At 46.1% G+C, this 19,657-nt stretch overlaps 3 protein-coding genes and 1 long non-coding RNA gene across 7 annotated transcripts in view; 2 read left to right on the forward strand and 2 right to left on the reverse strand.

The window, feature by feature from the left end:
- LOC136519600 (uncharacterized) overlaps window positions 1-19,515 on the forward strand; it is a 43,172-nt gene extending 23,657 nt beyond the window's left edge. The window contains exons 2-6 of one of the 4 annotated variants that reach the window (XM_066512986.1): window positions 942-4,488; window positions 7,770-7,842; window positions 7,958-8,633; window positions 8,728-8,922; window positions 9,005-9,135. In XM_066512986.1, coding sequence (XP_066369083.1) covers window positions 942-4,022 — 3,081 coding nt within the window. In that variant the 3' untranslated portion in view covers window positions 4,023-4,488; window positions 7,770-7,842; window positions 7,958-8,633; window positions 8,728-8,922; window positions 9,005-9,135. Of the gene's footprint in view, window positions 1-941; window positions 4,489-6,336; window positions 7,630-7,769; window positions 7,843-7,957; window positions 8,634-8,727; window positions 9,136-19,415 lie in introns of those variants that run through there. The other 3 variants (XM_066512987.1, XR_010774986.1, XM_066512988.1) reach the window with 3 other exon arrangements.
- LOC136519639 (uncharacterized) lies at window positions 190-2,246 on the reverse strand. Its single transcript, XR_010774995.1, has 3 exons — window positions 2,117-2,246; window positions 1,881-2,047; window positions 190-428 (listed from the first exon to the last, which is right to left on the reverse strand). It is a non-coding gene; the product is annotated as an uncharacterized lncRNA (long non-coding RNA).
- Window positions 9,148-10,436, forward strand: LOC136519616 (uncharacterized). The gene is made up of 4 exons (XM_066513003.1): window positions 9,148-9,214; window positions 9,302-9,596; window positions 9,672-9,770; window positions 9,856-10,436. Exons 2-4 carry the CDS (start codon window positions 9,372-9,374, stop codon window positions 10,267-10,269), a joined length of 738 nt encoding a protein of 245 aa, XP_066369100.1. The 5' UTR covers window positions 9,148-9,214; window positions 9,302-9,371; the 3' UTR covers window positions 10,270-10,436.
- On the reverse strand, window positions 12,867-14,444 carry LOC136519626 (uncharacterized). Its single transcript, XM_066513016.1, has 3 exons — window positions 13,688-14,444; window positions 13,401-13,590; window positions 12,867-13,311 (listed from the first exon to the last, which is right to left on the reverse strand). Exons 1-3 carry the CDS (start codon window positions 13,717-13,719, stop codon window positions 13,015-13,017), a joined length of 519 nt encoding a protein of 172 aa, XP_066369113.1. The 5' UTR covers window positions 13,720-14,444; the 3' UTR covers window positions 12,867-13,014.
- Window positions 19,516-19,657: the final 142 nt, after the last annotated feature.

Raw genomic sequence — 19,657 nt, forward strand, 5'->3', positions numbered from 1 at the left:
CTAAAGATTCAGTTAATCTCCACCGTAAGAACATTACTTTTTTATTTTTGTAAAGTGAAATATCAACCTTTGTATGATCTACTAACCATAACTCAGTCACGTGTGCTAGATTTTTTTTTTAGATAAAGGATAGTTTATATCTGGCTTCATCTACCGAGGTAGAATCAGGCCCATTATTACAAAGTTCACAGCACACCACTTTCAAGGTTGAGACGCTCACATCCAGACTTTGGGAAACAAAACATGAAGAGAAGTCCTGACTAAGAAAGACCACAAAACCTATTAGATAACCATACACTGGAACTAAAGAAATGCAGGGCTGAAGTCGTTTCCAAATGCTGCCCAACAAGGGTCAGCTGGTCCCGTAGATCATCACGCCGCTGCAGTCTTGCCCACTGCCGTTGCCAATGGGTTCCCCTGAAGAGCACCTGCAAAAAAGTTTTTGGTCTGCATTTGTCAAAAACCACTTCATTTCTTGTTAACCAAATTGTCCAACATAAAGCCGTTGCTGCCGTTAATAACAATGAGTTATAAATAACACGACCCATCTTAGACCAAGTAACAAATAAATCGTCTATGTTGAGAGGAGGTGCTATTCCAAATAATAAGTGTACAGCGCGCCACAGAAATTTGGCATAAGCACATTCGAAAAAAAGGTGGTGAATAGTCTCTGTAGAATGACAAAAGCAACAACCTTTGTCACTATTCCAGTTACATTTTGCAAGGTTATCTTTGGTTAGGATTACACCTCTTTTTTGGTACCACAAGAATATCTTCAAAAGGCTCGTGTGCTAGATAGACGATGGTCATATATTTTTCTTCTTCTCCGGTTAACGTGAGATTTTTTTTTTTTTGAGAGTTTATGGTTAGTATAGGTATTGTGGATGTGCCTTTTGGAGTTTAGACAACTAGCAAGGTACTGATGCATGGTATGTGTGCAGGTTATCAATGCTGACACGATCGACGCGGCTGCTCAACTAATTCTTCATGAGCTCAAGGGCGACAGCAACAATGTCATCTACTTCGATGGCTGGGACGGGATGGGGGCGTCTGCTGTCCTTCGAGCCGTCGCCCAATGCTTTGACGTGGCCTCTAAGGTCCCAGTGGGACTGCAATTTGATCAAATCATCCACGTCGACTCCTCAAAGTGGCAGAGCAAGAGAGCACTTCAGAGGGCGATAGCAGAGCAGCTGGACCTGCCCGCAGAGGTGATGGGGATGTTTGACAGGCAAGATGAGGAGGATGATTACTATGGGGTGGCCCAGGGCTCCCGTGCCGAGATACCGGAAGTCCTCAAGGCGATGTATCGACGCATCAAGGAGCTGAACCGCAGGTTCTTGGTGATCTTCCACAATGGGAGCAGCGAGGAGATTGACCTAGGCAGCTACGGCTTTCCTTTGTCTGAACACTATGACAACAAGGTGCTGTGGACTTTCCAAGGGAGATTCCGGCTCTACCCCAAGATGAAGGTTGACAGGGCCTTGAACAAGAGCACTGAAGGGAGGGTGGCGACCTACCTTGTTCTCTTGGCCTCCTCCCACATTGAGGGTCGAGATCCACAAGAGATGTGGTCCTCCCTTGTGCGACAAGAAGCTGCAGAGATCATCACTAATACTACTGGCGGGCCTGCACGAGTTGCTGAGTTCTTCATCTTGTTCATGATGAGGCTTTGTTGCATATCTTATAACTTGATGATGGACTACGATTTGGCTACCCATGCCTGCAACTACTGGGTGTGTGATGGCATCCGACACCTACAACAGGGAGACAGTACTGGTGATGGCAACGACGTATCATGGAGATCAGCAGATGCTCTGCACCTTGAGATGCAACTGGATTTGGACTACTACCACTATAACCACCAATATTTCCCCTCTCACCTGCTATACCGGACTTCACCATTCTCTGGATTTCTTTTGCTCCCTAATGCAGACTTGTTCCAAGACTTGGGCAAGATTACTGTGCTGAAGCTTTCACGCCGCACCTTCAGCTTCACATCACCTCCGTTTGTCCATTGCCACAACCTTAAATTTCTATGGCTTGACCACTGCCAAGACCAAGAGATGATCAGTAGCAGCATAGATGGCTTCCTTCAGGATGAAAAGAAGAAACTCACCCAAGATGAAGATGGAGCTGCAGCAAAGGAGTACATCCAGCAGTGCTTCAAAAGGCTCTGGGTGTTAGACATCCGCTACACACCCTGCAATCAGATCTTGTCTGCACAAATGATGGATGCCATGACTCAGCTCAGGGAGCTAAATGTGATGGGAGCTGAGGATTGGGACATGGGCCAGGTGCAAGGACGGCTTCCTAACATCTGCAAGCTCCGAATAACCAAGTCAGCAATCCGCTGCCCATCAGGAAATGACGCCGACCTCTTGTTGTCAGGAATGGACAAGGTGCAGCTTCTTGACTTTTCTGGGAACCAGATCATGAAAGAGAGTGGCAAGAAAAGCTTACCTACGACAAGCTTACCTGTGGCAAGCAGCCTGGAGACTGTCATCATCAATGACGGATGTGTTGGGTTAGAGAAGATTTCCTTCAGGGGGTGTGCCAAACTGAAGAATATCCTATTGAAAGGATCGTTCCAAGAGCTTCGAATCCTGGACGTCTCGGGCACAGCAGTGAAAACACTGGATCTCAGTGCAGTTACAGCAGCCCAAAAACTTGACGAGCTCCTTCTACTTGACTGCGGCAAGCTCTGTGCAATCCTGTGGCCACCACAAGAGGTAATTAGGAGAGCATTGTTGAGGAAAGTGTGCATTGACACTACCATGCAGACCTCAGTATCAACTGCGCCCCGATCCAGAGAAGAAAAATCAAAGGAGGGTAGTCCTGTTGCTACGACGACAGGACCCCGAGCACCATCTCAATGTGATCGGTTTGTCTCTGTGAGGGATGCGAGGCTCCTGCGTTCACTTGTTCCCTTGGAAGAGCACTTCAATTTCGTTGTGCATGTGGAGATTTCCTCTCCACTTAGTCATCCTGCTATCATCTCTGGAGGAGGTAGCAAAGATGCTGACAGCAGCAGGAGCAGTGAGCAGCCACCGCTTGAAGACGGTAACGGCGGCCACATGCAGCAACTGATGGCAAGCGAAGGCGGCGGCAGGGGTGAAGAAGCTCCAACAATCACACAGATATCCCCTTGCCCGCGTGCTCCTAATCTACCGTCCCAGAACTGCTACACGTACATACAAGACCGTGACCAGCATCCGATGACCTTTACAATACCGGACTTCATCTGTGATAGAGCTATGATCCTACACGTCCACGATAGTCTGTCCATCATCAGTATCCCTGGCCCTGCACCTCTACAAGGTTCACAGTGGACAAACCTAAAATGGTGCCGAGTTGAGCGGTGCCCCATGCTGGAGTGCGTCTTCACCGCACCCCGGTCGTTGTTAGGAGATGGCGACGCTTGCGTCTTTTACTCCCTGAGCACATTCTGGGTGTCGCAGCTTCCCAAGGCACGCTTCATCTGGAACTGGAGCTCATCATCCTCAACAATCAGCAAGCTTCCGAGTGGATCGTTTCTTTTCTTGGCCATGTTGCACCTGGACTGCTGCCCCAGCCTGATATATGTACTCCCGATGCCAATCCAAGGTCTACGCGTCCTGCGGACCCTCGAGATCATGTGGTGTGGTGATCTTGTCGATGTCTTCCCATTGGAGCCAAACACCGCATGCCATGCGACCGTGGAATTCCATAGTCTTAAGCACATCTGCCTTCATGAGCTGCCGAAGCTGAAAGGCATATGTGGTAGATGGAGGGTGTACGCGCCTAAGCTCGAGACCATCAGGATCAAGGGATGCTGGAGCCTCAGGCGCCTGCCCGATGTCCGTGGTGGTAGCAGGGTCGAGTGCAGCTGCGAAAAGGAGTGGTGGGACAGCCTGCAGTGGGAGTGGGGAAACCCTAACCACGACCCTTCCCTCTGTGAAATTTTCGTATTTTGGTCTTTTTTGAAAACAATTTTTAGAAAAATACCTACGCCAAAACATTTTTTGAAAATAGACCATTTTTAGGCGTCTTAGCACATGACGCCGAGATATGAGGCTCAGCGTCGTGTCACTCAACGCCGAGGTATTGCCACGTCACGGACGACCGTGGTCGTCGTCGACATGGTGGCGCGTGGGTCCGAGATGTCGGCGTCGTGTCCGCCGACGCCAAGTGCCCAACCTCGGCTCGGCTCGACTGCGCGCCGAGCTACTGGACCCACCCGGAGCGCGGCCCAGGCGGCCCAACAAAGCACGGTGGCCCAGAAGCTCGGCGTTGGGTCACTTAACGCCGAGCCTCCAGACCTCGGCGTGACCCGACTCAACGCCGAGGTCTGGACCCTTTAGGCCGCGCCGAGGCCCCTTCTTCTTCCTCCCTTCATTCTGAAAACCGCCGGCCTCCCTCTCTTTCTCTTCTCCCCCGCGCCGCCAGCAAACCCTAACCTCCAAAATCGACCCCCGGTGCCACGATCTCGGCTCCCGAAGCTTCCTCGAGGTAATGGTCCCTCCCCTCCTCCATTCTATCCGCGTAGATGTGCTTACATTGTCCCTAATCATGTGGAATCATGGTTGTTTGGTGATTTGGTATATTTGTGTTTGCATTTGCAAAATGTATGGCTTAGGATGATTGAGTGCATTGTTGTTTAACTGTTTTATGTGATGAACATGTTAGGTTAGTTTGGTTTCTAGTTATTTTGGTCATTAGGGTTATTTGTTTATTGTAGGTGTCATTAGGGTTAGTTATTTGTTGGTCATTAGGGTTACTATGTATTTTATTTATTTGTTGGTCATTACATTTCAATTTGTTATGACTAGAAATGATTATGTTGTTGGGGTTGAAAAACGATGAAATGATATATTTTAGTTTCTACTTATTGGATTGAAATATATTCATATGTTACACTACTTGTTGTGTGATGGCTGTAGATGGATAAATTAGTGAGGTTGCATCATGGAGGCCGTATTGTTAGGACAAGAGATGATAGTTTGGAATTTCTGGACATGTGTGAGGAGTTGTTGATTTTTTCTGAAACACCATCTTTGACCCAGTTAGTGGAGCGAGTGAAGGTTAAGTTAGGCTGGAATGAAGGAGACGTGCATGTTCAGTTTGAAGGTGTCATAGATGTTGGGTCATCGAAGGGTCCTCGGATCAAGCGGTTGCTCAAAATTACAAGCGAGACTGAATGGAATGATTACAAGGCAGTTGTATTGGCCTCAGAAGTGCGATCTTTGGATTTAGTAGTAAGTAAGGAGTCCGGCTTAGGAAATGATAACTTCGAAGCATGGCCATCTTCCCCCGCTCACATAGGTTATGGTCCTTTGCCTGAAGAAGAAATACTTGTCACACAACTAGGCTACGGTGGAGATGAGGAAGAGAATCCGGTTGCCGATGGTGAGGGCAATCATGATAGTGATGAAGAGGATGATGATTATGTAATTGTTGATGCAGAAGAAGGTTTGGACGACGCTAGCGGAGACTTTTCTATTGAGGATGAGCTTAGCGACGAAGATGATCTTAGTAGTGAAGAAGACTTTGGTGATGCTAGGGCTACGAACCGTTTTGACATGGAGATAGCTGGAGATGATGAGTCCTTCGTAGAGGAGATAGCCGAAGACTCTGATGACGATCGCCCTGTTGGTCGTCTGAATTTAAGGGAAATAGAGATATTGTCTAGGGTCTTGCCTTGGAGAGATCCACTAGTTGGTGATTTCGAGGACCTTAGCCATGGTCATAGGGCAGTAGCTGATGGTGGGCCAAGTGATACAACTGTGCCTGATGTTAGCGGTTGCCTCATCATACGGAAGGGCATATTGTTTGCTACCATGGATGAGTTGAAATCATGGTTGCAAGAGTACTCCATTGTACACAACCGACCTTTTAGGGTCATCAATTCATTCAAGGAGAAGAGGTACACTGTTGCTTGTGAAGAACAACAGTGTGGTTGGAGAGTATGTGCTAGGAAGACGAAGGCAGGCAAATGGAAGATTACCTCAGTGAAGCAACCACATGTTTGTGCCACTGCTGAGGCAGAAGAGAACCATCTGCAGCTCAATTCTAGGTTCATTGCAAGGCAATTATGCCCCGTGGTGAAGCATATGCCAACCATTACGGTGTCTGCGTTGGTTGAGATCATCTTCCAATGGTACAATTACTATGTCAAGTATGGGAAAGCATGGAGGGCAAAGCAGCGTGCACTGGAAATAATATTTAGGAAATTGGGAAGAAGCTTATGAGCGCCTCCCTGTAATGTTGAACGCAATGAGGGCTGTAAATCCTGGGATGCACTTCGAGTATTTACCTAAGGAGGGTGAAACAAGGAATGGTAGCCAGGTATTTGGAAGGGCGTTTTGGGCGTTCGGGCAGAGCATCGAAGCATTCAAGCATTGCAGGCCCGTCGTCTCAATTGACGGGACCTTTCTTACAGGGAAATTTGAAGGCACAATGCTTATTTGTATTGGGACAGATGCAGAGGACCAGCTTGTGCCATTGGCCTTTGCGATTGTTCGGAAGGAGGACACGGATAGTTGGTGTTGGTTTCTCAGGCTAGTAAGACAAGTGGTAATTGGTCTGGGACGTGATGTTTGTGTGATATCCGATAGGCATGCTGGCATTCTGAATGCCGTAGAACAAGAGATTCCTGGTTACGGCCAAATACATCACCGGTGGTGCACCAGACACCTTGCTCAGAATCTTATAAGGCGTGATCACACAAAGGACAACTTCAAATTATTTGAGGAGGTTTGCAGGCAGCAAGAGGTTCAATTATTCAAAGACAAGTTAGATGCCCTGAAGTTAGCCACAAATGTTGATGGCAGGCAATTCTTGAGCGAGTTGATGGCGTCGAAGGATAAGTGGTCACTTGCATATGACACGGGTGGTTGGAGATGGGGCTTCATGACTAGTAACATGGCAGAGATGTTCAACAGCCTTCTAAGAGGTTGTCGTGGTCTGCCTGTGACTGCTATTGCCTCATTCACCTTCTACAAGTTGAATTCTTGGTTCGTTTCGAGGAAGAAGCATGCGAGGTCTCTATGGACAGCAGGCAAAGCTTGGCCACTTTTAGCATCTCAGGAACTAGCTTTCTCAAAGAAAAAGTCTAAACGACAGAAGGGTTCATGTTTCGATCCGATCAACCATGGATATGAGATTCTAGAGGGTGGCGGAACTAACATTGGTGGTGAAGACCGGGGTGCTCGAAAACATAAAGTAGTGATCAATGAGAACAAGTGTACGTGTGGAAAACCGATCATATACCATAGGCCTTGCTCCCACATGATTACAGCCTGTCGCCTTAGACGTGTTGACCCTGAGGTCCCTCCCCGTATGGCCGCGGAGTTCTCTTTGAGGAACCTAATGAGCACCTGGAATCCTCAGTTCGAGCCATTTCTTGACGAGAGTCAATGGCCTACTTATGATGGCCCCAAGTATGTGGCTGATCTTGGTTTACTCTGGAAGAGTAGAGGACCTAGGCGGCGGAAGCGGTTCAGGATGGACATGGACCGAGCCACGAAAGGTAGATCAACCACGAGTAAGGTTGGGAGACATTTTGTAGAGGACACCCAAAAGAGCCGTTGCTCTGGTTGCCATAAGCCGGGCCACAATAAGAGAAAATGTCCTGAACTACTTAGACAACAGGTATCCATCAAGCTAGCTACTAGAATTGCTTTGTGTAATGGTACATTGGTTTACTTTTGTTTTTTTTATTTTTATGTTACTTCGTACCACATACACATGCTTTAACTTATACTAATGGTTTGGCATTGCTTATGTTGCAGGATGGATCGGTTCCCCCTTCTTGATCCAAGGTTCGATGAGCACCACCGGGCTCGGAGGATCGAGAACGGAGAGGTATATTCAACAATTCGTATGAAAACATTGCATTGTTCATGTTTTGCTCTATAGTCCATGCTCTTTATAAAGTGACATGAACTAATACTTTTTCATGCTTGTCTTTTTTTTGCAGGTTTTGAATGTGCTGAGGCCAATGACACATGAGGCCTCTACGACCATGGTCTACGACGAGAGGTACACGCCCCTCCTGAAGCTGGCGAACCTTGCTACCGTTGCTCGTGTTTGTCGTCGAGGCACGCCACCTTTCAACCCAGCGGCGCTGACGGCGTTGATAGATCGGTGGCGTCCGGAGACACACAGCTTTCACCTACCATGCGGGGAGATGACGGTCACTCTCGAGGACGTTGCCATGATCCTTGGAGTCAAAATCCGAGGATTCCCAGTGACAGGAGACACGGAGTCTGAAGGATGGCAGCAGCGGGTTGAGCACTTCTTGGGACTGGCCCCTAGCGGCAGTTGAGGCTGGCAAGAAACGGCGCAGCAGTGGGGTGTCCCTGAGGTGGCTTCGTCAGCAGTTTCGGGAGTGCCCACCCAACGTAGACGCCGAGACCGTGACATACTACTGTCGGGCCTACGTCCTCCACATGTTAGGTACGGTTCTCTTCCCTGACGGCACTGGAGACACGGCGTCCTGGATGTACATCCCGTGCCTTTTGAACTGGGAGGATGCCGGCAATAGGAGTTGGGGCTCGGCTATACTTGCCTTCCTGTACCGTCAGCTTTGCGAGGCTTGCCGCCGTCCTGGAGGCGCGCACGCTACAATGTCAGGGTGCATCACACTGTTGCAGGTAATAAAGCAAAGTTGTACAAGTTACCACTACAATTCAATGTTTTTTCTTAACAAAAGTGATTAACATTCATGTTTCCACTCTTTTTTTGTAGATTTGGATGTGGGAGAGGCTTCCAGTTGGGAGACCGCATCAGCTTGATCCCCCACAACCTTGGTTTCCTCAAGGAGACGCAGTTGTCGCCCCTACCGTGGCACACCTCTACGAGCGAGCCCACGGAACATACCACGTGTCACGCCACGCGTACATCAGCTTCACCAACGAGCTGGACACCCTTTTGCCACAGCATGTAAGTTTCCCACCCTTTTGCCCTAATCGAGGATATGTGCACAAATTGAGCGTCGACTAGTTGATGACGACGTTGTGTACAGGTTCAATGGAGCCCATATCGGCGGAGGCAAGTAACGGATCTCAACTTGAGCGCCTTGTGCATGGCAGACGAGGACGTCTGGACGATGAGGACCCCCCTTATTTGTTTCTATGCAGTGGAGTACCATCTCCCTCACCAGTGTAGCACGGCAGTTTGGTAGGCTGCAGCCTTCTCCGCCCGATGATTTCTCCACCGGTTGGCAGCTCCACAAGTACGTAACATACAATATTTTGTTCGTTTCACATGAAAGAATCATTGAGTAGGCCTTCATATTGCCGATTTGGTGTAAAATTTGCAGGTTCAACAGACAAAAAAATAAGAAGATCACCAACTGGCAGCTGGAGCACCAGCGCTACATTGATGAGTGGATGTTGATGGAGCAGAACAACATGGGCATCCACGCCGTCCATCGTGACAAGGCATTCCATGATTACCTTGTTTGGTTTGGTCAACGAACAAGGCTTCAATTGAGGCCCGCTTGGACGGAGCAAGACATTGCTGACATTGCGAGCGAGGATGAGGGCAACAACCCATATGACCAAGCTACCCGAGAAGGCAGGCAAGTTGAGATCGCCCCTGCGTTAGCCAGAGCTGTAAGTGATACAACTATTTCAATCTCTGAGGTCTTTACTGTGATAGAGACTTAAATTATTGTTTTTGTTGCATAGAGCATGGAGATAATGAGGACAGTGGCCGACCAAGGAAGGGCATTGATGATTCCTGTGGGCGATCCTGATGAGGCCTCCATGTTACGACAGCACATTCAGGTAGTCTCCTCTCATTCAGTTGATGTTACATCTTTATATAGTTTTGCGACCAACCCCACTTACTAATAGTGCTTTCAAAATGCAGCGTGCCATGCATCGCCTACGAAAGGTAGCTGCACGCCTTGGATGTAGACGTTCCCCGGATGTGGCAGTCCCACAACAGCTTGGTGCTGGACCTTCTACTGCACATGTTGGAGGGACTTCATCTTCACATGGTGCACATGGTGGCAGGACTTCTTCTTCACATGGTGCAGCAACTACTGCAGAGGGTGGTCAAGGACATGGTCATTATGATGATGAAGATGATGAAGGACAGGGAGAGTACTATGATCATGAGTATGATGAGATTGGCATGTCCCAGCTTGGAGATGCACCCCAAGGAACTCAAGGCCCCTCCGGTTCTGGACGTCCACATAGGACGCTCAGACCAGTGGACAGGTACACTCCAGGTACCTATCCGTTTGGGAGGGGAAAGCGTTACGCTCGCCGTCCACGTTAAGGTACAAGGAGCGATAAAAGATCCAAAGACTTCATATGCTTTATTTTGTGCATGGACTATGTATGCATTGGACCTTGTACTATGTTTGGACTATGTTTGTTGATTGATGAAGCATATGTATGGACTATGTTGGATGTTGAATGTGTTGGACTATGTTGGATGCTTAATGTGTTGGACCTTATGTATGTACGGATGTTGAATGAATGTGTCTGTCGGTGTGGTCATGTGTTATGTGAATGTGTGGAACGTCGCCATGTTTCATGTTTCCAGCTATTAAGGGCCTCCGTCGCAACTCACAAGGAAGAAGGGGTGTCATCATCCCCATCCTCCATGTTACGATCAACCTCTGTTGGATCCACGGTGACATGGCAAGCACGCAAAGGGGACGAAGCGGCTTAGGAGAGTCAGGGGAGCTAGCGAGCTCAGGTCCGTTGTTGGCACAAGGTCATCGTCGGCTGATTAGAGTAGTGGGAAATAGTGAAGCAAATCAAAGAAGAGATGGTATATTTTGGTGAACCCAGGGGCTCGGCGTTTAGTCATTTGACGCCGACCCCTGGTACATACTGGAAAACAATTCACCGAAGCGCCGAGGTGCCCAACCTCGGCGTTTAGTCATTTCACGCCGACCCCTGGTACATACTGGAAACCCTTGCATCGAAGCGCCGAGGTGCCCAAGCTCGGCGTGGGGTAAATTGACGCCGAGCCATGAACCTCGGCAGTGTTACGACTAAGCGCCGAGGTTCGGCCCAAACCGGGCCACGGCCGTTGCCAAACCCTAGGGTTGGCGTGGGCCGACTCGACGCCGAGCCTCAGCCCAACTCGCAAATGGCTGAGCCAAACCCTAGGGTCGGCGTGGGACGACTCAACGCCGAGCCTCAGCACACCTCACACACGGTCGAGCCAAACCCTAGGGTCGGCGTGGGCCGACTCAACGCCGAGCCTCAGCCCAACAAAACCCAAACCATTTGGTATATGTTGCGATCCTATTTGCATGATTCAAATGAAAAATCTTTCTCAAGATTCCTCTTCGACTAACACGAGTTATACTAATAAGAGTAGACAAGTTATATTTATGTTTGTATGTTTGTTCCTGCAGGAAAAACCGATTGTTGGTTCGATTTCAATCCCCTATTTTTAGAGAGACTCAAATCTTTTTTTCAGTTTGGGAATCAACCATAGTACATGAAACTTAGAGGTAGGTAAACTGCAATTTATGAAATAGCGGAGGCACAACGATTACACTCACATCAAAAGTAACAAATGGCATGTCGCAAACTAAACCTAGCATGCCTTAGGGGATTGAAAGAAACAAGTGATACAGACATTGCAAAGGGTACACACTCACATAAAAACTAACAAGGGCATGTTGCAAACTAAACCTAGCATGCCTTACGAGATTGAAAAGAACAACTCATACAAGCATTCCACATTCGGATTGACTAACAAATGTTGGTCCTAATAATGCTCCCACATATTGAACTGAGTTGCGCCTTCCCCATAGTATCCTCCAGTTGACGGAGGCGGTGGTGGTGGCGGTGGCGGTGGAGAAGGAGGTCCGTCCTTCTTATGGTACGGGCACTCGCAGTACGGATTATTGCATAGTGCCTCCTCTGCATCATTGCTGTTGTCGTCGTCCGACTTGTCCCTGTTACCACTTCCAGGGCCATACTCTAGGTCAAAGATGCGTCCCTGTAGATATGTGATGTACTGTTGATGGGGATAGATAGGAGGAGGGTCGACCCATCTAGTGAAGCCACAGTTATCTGGACAGCTTGAATCCTGAAAACCCATCTACCAATAAGTACTACTAGAAACCAAATGCAAATCTAAAAAAGGAGAGAGTTCAAAGGCAATACAAATCCTCGCGGGCATCTGAAGAAACGACGGCCTCCACCGTCACAGTCGTTGTACATCTGCACAACGCAATCCAAACCGTGGCGGCATTTTGGCCAATCTTCAATGCGCTTCTCGTATGATCTAAGAGGTCTCTCACGGGTGAAGTCACTCTTCCTCTCCAAAGGAAATTCCTCTATTGGTTCTTCAAAAGAATCAGGACCCAGAGAACCCTCCCACACAATCGGAGGTCCCTTCCTCACCCCCTTTCCTCTCCCTCCGCCGAAACCCTTTCCACTCGAGGAACCTCCGCTCGACATTTGCTAAAACTAAACCAGAAAACAAGTTGTGTGGATGTGGAGCAAGACATGGAGCACTATATATAGAGATGAAGGCAGGTTCACCATGAATGCTACTTGACAAAAAACATGTGTGCGTACTCATTTATTGAATCTGCAAAGGCTAGATGCTTCATCTGAAAAGCCTACAACCATGACTGGTCATTTCATCTGAAAAGGCTACACCTGTGTTTTGTCACTTCATCTAAATGCAGTACATCACTCTGATATTAATTCATTGCGTATACGGATACAACAGTAAACGAATCTAGGCTTTTCAGTGAGTTTTCAAATAGACTTGTAGCCCTTTCAGTGACTGCAACAGTACCTGTAGCCCTTTCAGTGACTGCAACAACACAAGTAGTCTTTTCAGTGATACAAACAGTACCACTACAGTCTTAGGATAGTTAACGAAGTACAGGGCATAAGACCATCTGAAATAAAATCATAGTGCATTACAACATAATAAAAAAAGTCCAGGGAATAAGTTCATCTGAAATAAAAGCAGAGTGCATTACAACATAGTAAAAAAAGTCCAGGGCTACACGACATCGCTCGTGAATGAACCAAATACCTACTGAGTGCAACGAGGCCACTTTCCCTTCCTCTCGGCATCGGGATTCTCCTCCATCGCTGCCTTCGCTCGGCGCACACGCTCAAGCTTCTTCTCCCTCTCCGCCCTGTACGCAGCAACACGCCTCCTTTCCTCCTCTTCCTTATGCTCCTTTTCTATAGCCTCCAGTCTGCGTCTCTGCTCAAACCTCTCCTTAACCTCCGCATCCCACTCCTTCAGGCCTTCTAGACGCTGCTTGTCCGACTCCTTGATCTCAGTGTCAATCCACTGCTCAAAGTCACACAGTGGTGGAACGGTCTGCAAGAAAAACAAATTGTTACAAAACAAATAAATAAGCAATACTTAATATCACAAGAAAATTAATTAACACAATAAAAATTCCTCACAAACGATGCACGGCGCTGTTGCTTTGTAGGTTCCCATGCATAATTGGGACACATCCAGTACCTCTGTCTATATGTTTCCTCATCTTCAGAGATGTCTACCTTGCAAGGATCACCACAAAAGCACATTGGTCGAGGAACACCTTCAGGGAGAGGCTTTAGGTCGTAGGGATTTGCCCTCTGGCGACCATAGCTACAATTGAAAGAATTTAGTCATATTAACGGAGAACCAAACCTAAACCTAGGGTTTTCTATTTGTTGCACAGATAATGAATAAACATTGGGATTACCTTGGAATACGAGCTTTACCACGCCTTGGCATCCTAACATTACGTAGAAAAAAAATCAATCCAAAGTACCTTGCAACGAATGTAAAGGTACTAACACTACATCACCATACCTCCCAAATAAGCTTTTCATTACAAACCCTAAACAAATTTGAATCCCAACAAACACAAAATTTAACTCAATGATTATAAACCATAACATATACAACAACAACAACACCAACAACCATACATTTGGGTCATTCAATCATTTGAACCACCATACATTGCACGAATGACATGAACATGAACCAAACCTATAATGCCAAGTTCAAAAACAAACGAATCTAAATGAATGAATTGAAAGAGGGGAAAGAGGAGTACCTTGGCAAAACGCCTTGGTCATAACAAATTGAAATGTAATGACCAACAAATAAATAAAATACATAGTAACCCTAATGACCAACAAATAACTAACCCTAATGACACCTACAATAAACAAATAACCCTAATGACCAAAATAACTAGAAACCAAACTAACCTAACATGTTCATCACATAAAACAGTTAAACAACAATGCACTCAATGATCCTAAGCCATACATTTTGCAAATGCAAACACAAATATACCAAATCACCAAACAACCATGATTCCACATGATTAGGGACAATGTAAGCACATCTACGCGGATAGAATGGAGGAGGGGAGGGACCATTACCTCGAGGAAGCTTCGGGAGACAAGATCCGGGCACCGGGGGTCGATTTTGGAGGTTAGAGTTTCGTGGGGGCCGTGGGGATTTGGGAGCCGTGGGGGAATGGAGGAGGGGAGGGAAGAAGAAGAAGGGGGCCTCGGCTTAAAGGGTCCAGACCTCGGCGTTGAGTCGGGTCACGCCGAGGTCTGGAGGCTCGGCGTTAAGTGACCCAACGCCGAGCTGCTGGGCCACCGTGCTTTGTTGGGCCGCCTGGGCCGCGCTCCGGATGGGGCCAGAGCTCGGCGCTCAGTCCGACCGCGCCGAGGTTGGGTACTTGGCGTCGGCTGACACGACGCCGACGTCTCGGACCCACGCGCCAACGTGTCGACGACGACCCCGGTCTTCCGTGACGTGGCAATACCTCGGCGTCGAGTGACACGACGCCGAGCCTCATATCTCGGCGTCATGTGCTAAGACGCCTAAAAATGGTCTATTTTTAGAAAATGTTTTGACGTTGGTATTTTTCTAAAAATTGTTTTCAAAAAGACCAAAATACGAAAATTTCACCCTTCCCTCTACGAGCCCATCCACTCGCCGCATTACAAGAAGCACCTGCTCCGGACAACTGTGCTCAGATGAGGTATTTAGGTACGTCGGCGGCGAAAGTTAGATTTAGGTTGCTTTGAATGGATTAATCTCTTAATGTTATACACCTTGGCTTCTCTGGATTATTATTGCAGATGGACATCGATCAACATCAATACGTGCTCAGCTCGCTTGCTTCATCATCGAGTGCTTGTGTGAGGTCTTCGATTCACGGTTGCGATGATCCGTCGCTCGCAACAGCTGGTGTCTCTGCTTTGTGATTTTTCTTCCACTCGATCTGCTGCTTTTGGTTTACTATCGATCGAATTTGTGTGTGAGATCTGCATCGCCCCAGCCCCATCAAGCACTGCCCACTTTGCTTTGCTTTGCTTTGGTCGGGCCGGCTTGCTTGCTTCGGCATCAAGTACTGCCCTTGTCATGGCAACTTGTTGGCTAAGCGCATCTTGGTGTGGTGTGATACATATCTATCTACTCTGAGCAGTAGGTAAATATATAAATAAGGGCGAGACATTAGTAGGAATTGGACAGCTGAATTCCCTTTCAGCTTATGCGGCAGCAGATAGCATTCATGCTGCTGCCGCCGCCAACTGCTCTGCTCTAGCTCGGTACTTGTCGTGTGTGTTGTGGCGTACTGCGTGCTATATATGTGGCCCTCGGGTAGTTTTGATTTGCCACCTGTGTGTACGAACTGAATGACCAAGATTTGTTAAACTTGCTTCACTTATTATATATTTGGTCCGTTCTAAATTATTGACGACTTTAGCTTTATTCTAAGTCAAACTTGTCTAATTTTAATCAGATTTATAGAGACAAAAAATTACCAACATATATACATCAAATCAGATTCATTAAATCCACCGTAAAATATATATTGGTAGCGTATTTATTTTATATTATAAAATTAATATATTTTTCTATAAATTTGATCAAAATTAGACAGATTTGACTCAGAAAAACATTCAATAATTTACTAGAACAGAAGAGTAAACCACCTCATCCGTCAACCGGCACACGGAGACATCACGGATGTGGTTAATAACACACGGAAGGTGACAATATTAGTGGTGGCCCCCGAGAAGCACCGGCACGATATGTTGAGTATTCATGCCCCCCAAACAGATTGCCGGTTGCCGCAAGCACCGGCAGTCATCGCCCCGTGCCCCCAAACAGGTTTATTAATATCCAAAACAGCTGTTGGATATTAAGTTGACCTACCTGCCGGTCAAGTTGCCGGATTATTTAAGAGATGAGACAGGGGACTGATCGATGGCGCTGAAACTTTTAGTTTCCGGAGGCATCATCATCCACAGTGATCTCAGTCACAGGGAGACAGCCGTGGGTGTAAAGCAGGGTTAACAAAGTCGACGATAACTGCGTCGATTTGGCGGTTACCAACATGGGTGTAAAGAGATATATCCAACATTTGATTTCACACACTAACGTTATTGTTGCCTGTAGCACCGCACTGAAGGAAATCGTGGATCTTTTAAAAGTAAAAAATGAAGGAAATCGTATTACAGTTAATTTGTAGAGGACGGATGTGAAACCAAATCAAATGTTTTGTCTAGGTTTAATTGAGCAGTGCAAGTGCTAGCTCAACGAAAACAATAACACATTTGTTTTTCACGTCCCCGTGGGTCTGCCTTCCTGCGACACTGCATTCCTAAAAAGACTCCTAAATACTTTTTTTGCCTGTTGCTAAGATCAATCATCCTCAAAACAATATATTGCTAAGATCAACATCATGTTTTCTATGCTCCGTGTATTGCACTGAAAATATTTCGCCGTCCATAGCAACACACGACATAAACATAGTACTTACTAGAATCTTATTTAGGCTATATTAGCATGGTCTTACAAAAATATATACATCATATATGGCCGATAAATATGTAGCCATCGTCCTTATGCACTTTTTGGTTTGGAATAATATTTTTTAGTACATAGGCTTTAAAAAAAGTGGGGATATATTGATAGCTAAAATTGACAAACTTAGTATTGACACTTATTATTCCGCAAATCTAGTGTGTTTACATGTTTTGCAGGTTATAAGCATCATATTTGGATATTTTAGGTATGATTTTTTTGAAGACATAAAGAACTTGTAACAGTACCAAAATAAGGTTACATCATGTATTTGAGTTTGCTAAGATGAAGCCCCCGTTGAGACGATGTAAACAGACTAATGGATCGCCTAATTTGGATTCATGGTGCTAAAGTTATAATGATAGGAAAGTCTCACAAGCTGCAAAATTGGGTCATCCGGTTTTAGAAATGAGGATGTCCGCGGTTTTGGCAGCCATGCAAGTTATGGAAACCAGAGCATCTAGTTTTTGCAAGTCCAAATCAAGAGTTGTAATTTGACACGATTTTGGACAATCAATCTATCTCATCAATCAAAGACCACATTTGCTCTTTCTAATCAATCTAAGCAAAGGCCCTTTCTGAATTACAAAACTCTTCATTTGAACTTGCAAAAACTAGATGCTCTTTCTGATCAATCTAAGCAAAGGCCCTTTCTGAATTACAAAACTCTCTTTCTGATTGTCCTTTATATTTATAGAGTAGGGAGATCAGAAAGAGCAAGTCCAAATTCTCAGTATTAGCAATGGGGTGGGCCTTCCCAACAAAACATCTTATCGGATGATCTCACGATCAAAATGACACATTTAGTGCGGCTTTTGCAATTTTCTCAAAGGACAGAAAGAAAGAAATATACATACATACATACATACATACATACATACATACATACATACATACATACATACATACATACATACATACATACATACATACATACATACATACATACACACACTGTTTTGCTATAATACACCTAGGTGCATCCTGTACGTAGAATGCACTCAGGCCGGCGGGCGCACCAGGTTGTAGCAACCAGCGCACCCAACCGAACATGCGGTGCGTGCTTCCTAAGTTAATTTGTATCTTCCACCTACCACGTAAAGCCGCCTAGGATACAAATCCCACCAGACTGCATGCATGCATGGATGGATGGAATCTTTTGTTGGTTCGAATATTGAAACAAATTTTATCCTAAACCGTAATCCCGATTGACAAACCGTTTGTTGCATTTAACTCAAAAAAATATGCTTAACAAAACTAGATGTGGGAGCTAGCAGTTGGCGTACGTAGAGTGTTACTTATTACCTTGTCAAAAACTATGCCATGCATGGGCACGACTATAATGCAAAAAAAAAAGGGCACGACTACGGAAAACATGCAACTCCTAGGAGATTGTGGAATTTTTTACCATGGACAAGCACAGGCTTGATCTCGCATGTTTTGCAGACGGACACCCACATGTAGTGATGTAGGACAACAATAGAGACAGGCACGCGGCATGTAGAATTGGCAGGGGACACAGCTGAGCTAGCTAACGGCCAACGACGCTGCTGTTACTACTGTCACAGCGCAGCATCCAAACAAGCACCATCTGCAGCACTATAATGCCCACAGTTTTCTGAATGTAATGCAATGATACTGTTTATCTGCTTCTGTTCACAGGACATTCCAATTAATTTGAACATGCTTCATCATTAATTAGCGAAATCCGGTCTCCAATCCATATGCTCAAATAAAGTTGTATTTTTTTCCGCCTGGTTTGCGCGTGAAAATGACATATGAAATTCAGCACCAATGATTTTCTTCTAAAGTTTGTTTCATCTGACTGAAGACAATTGGGGAGGAGCTAAGGTAGCTCTTGCTGCAAACAGTGTAGGAGACATGTACATGTACTGCTACATTTTGCTTTGATTTGCAAATAAACTATATATAGAACACCACAAGGGGGAAATGCATGGGTCAACGCTTCACCTATCCAGAAGGTGGTTGAATGAAATGGATCAAACAAATCACATAAGATTAAGAGACATTCTGTTAGGGTGTGCCTTATCAAATGAAAAAGAACTCCCAGGTGGATATGGGAGAAATCTGGTGCTTTTACTGTAAAGTCTGTGCACAACCATTTGTGCAGCTCTGAGATAGATATCCCTCATAAAAGAATCTGGAAGGCAAAACTTCCCCCGAAAATTAAAGTGTTTATGTGACTGGGTGCAGAATAGTGCCATCTTAACCAAAGATAACTTGTGCAAAAGAAACTGGCAGGGGGATAAAAGATGCAGCTTTTGCTCTGCAAATGAAGATATCCCTCTTCTCTTTTTTGATTGTCCCTTAGCCAGATATGTTTGGAGCTTAATTGCTATGGTTTTAGGTGCTAATTGTAGACCAATTTCTGTTGATCAATATTGGGTTTGGGTAAAAAGCATTCTATTCTACCCCGGGCTCAACAATTTCATATGGTTGGGTTGTCGATCGGCTGCATTTTGGGCAATATGGATTTCCAGAAACAAAGTGTGCTTTGAAGCAAAATAGTGTAGATCACCTACCGGGATTATATGTTTAGCTGCTTCTTTTTTTGTCATACTGGGCAGGACTGCAAAAGCCAGAAGACAAGGGAGACCTGGAAGCGGGAGCTGAAGCACTTAAGGCGGCGGCACTCCACTTCCATCCACAGGAGGCCACACCTGAAGATGATGGGGCCGGGTGTTGATTCAGTAGATGAAGGCCAAAAAAGCATCGTGGATTTGAAGCTCCCCCAACTGATGGTAAACAAGTCATGCAGATGTTCTCTTTTGAAGGAAGCTGTTTGTGCAGTGCAATGCATTTGGGAGTC

Source organism: Miscanthus floridulus, chromosome 18, assembly GCF_019320115.1.
Source record: "Miscanthus floridulus cultivar M001 chromosome 18, ASM1932011v1, whole genome shotgun sequence".
Lineage (NCBI taxonomy): Eukaryota > Viridiplantae > Streptophyta > Magnoliopsida > Poales > Poaceae > Miscanthus > Miscanthus floridulus.

Coding starts and splice junctions, on each gene's coding strand:
- LOC136519616 (XM_066513003.1), top strand. CDS start 9,372: ATGTTGATGGAGCAGAACAACATGGGCATCCACGCCGTCCATCGTGAC. Junction 9,597..9,671: donor CCCCTGCGTTAGCCAGAGCT/GTAAGTGATACA, acceptor TTTGTTGCATAG/AGCATGGAGATAATGAGGAC. Junction 9,771..9,855: donor TGTTACGACAGCACATTCAG/GTAGTCTCCTCT, acceptor TTCAAAATGCAG/CGTGCCATGCATCGCCTACG.
- LOC136519626 (XM_066513016.1), bottom strand. CDS start 13,719: ATGCCAAGGCGTGGTAAAGCTCGTATTCCAAG. Junction 13,591..13,687: donor GGTAAAGCTCGTATTCCAAG/GTAATCCCAATG, acceptor TTTCAATTGTAG/CTATGGTCGCCAGAGGGCAA. Junction 13,312..13,400: donor AACAGCGCCGTGCATCGTTT/GTGAGGAATTTT, acceptor TTTTTCTTGCAG/ACCGTTCCACCACTGTGTGA.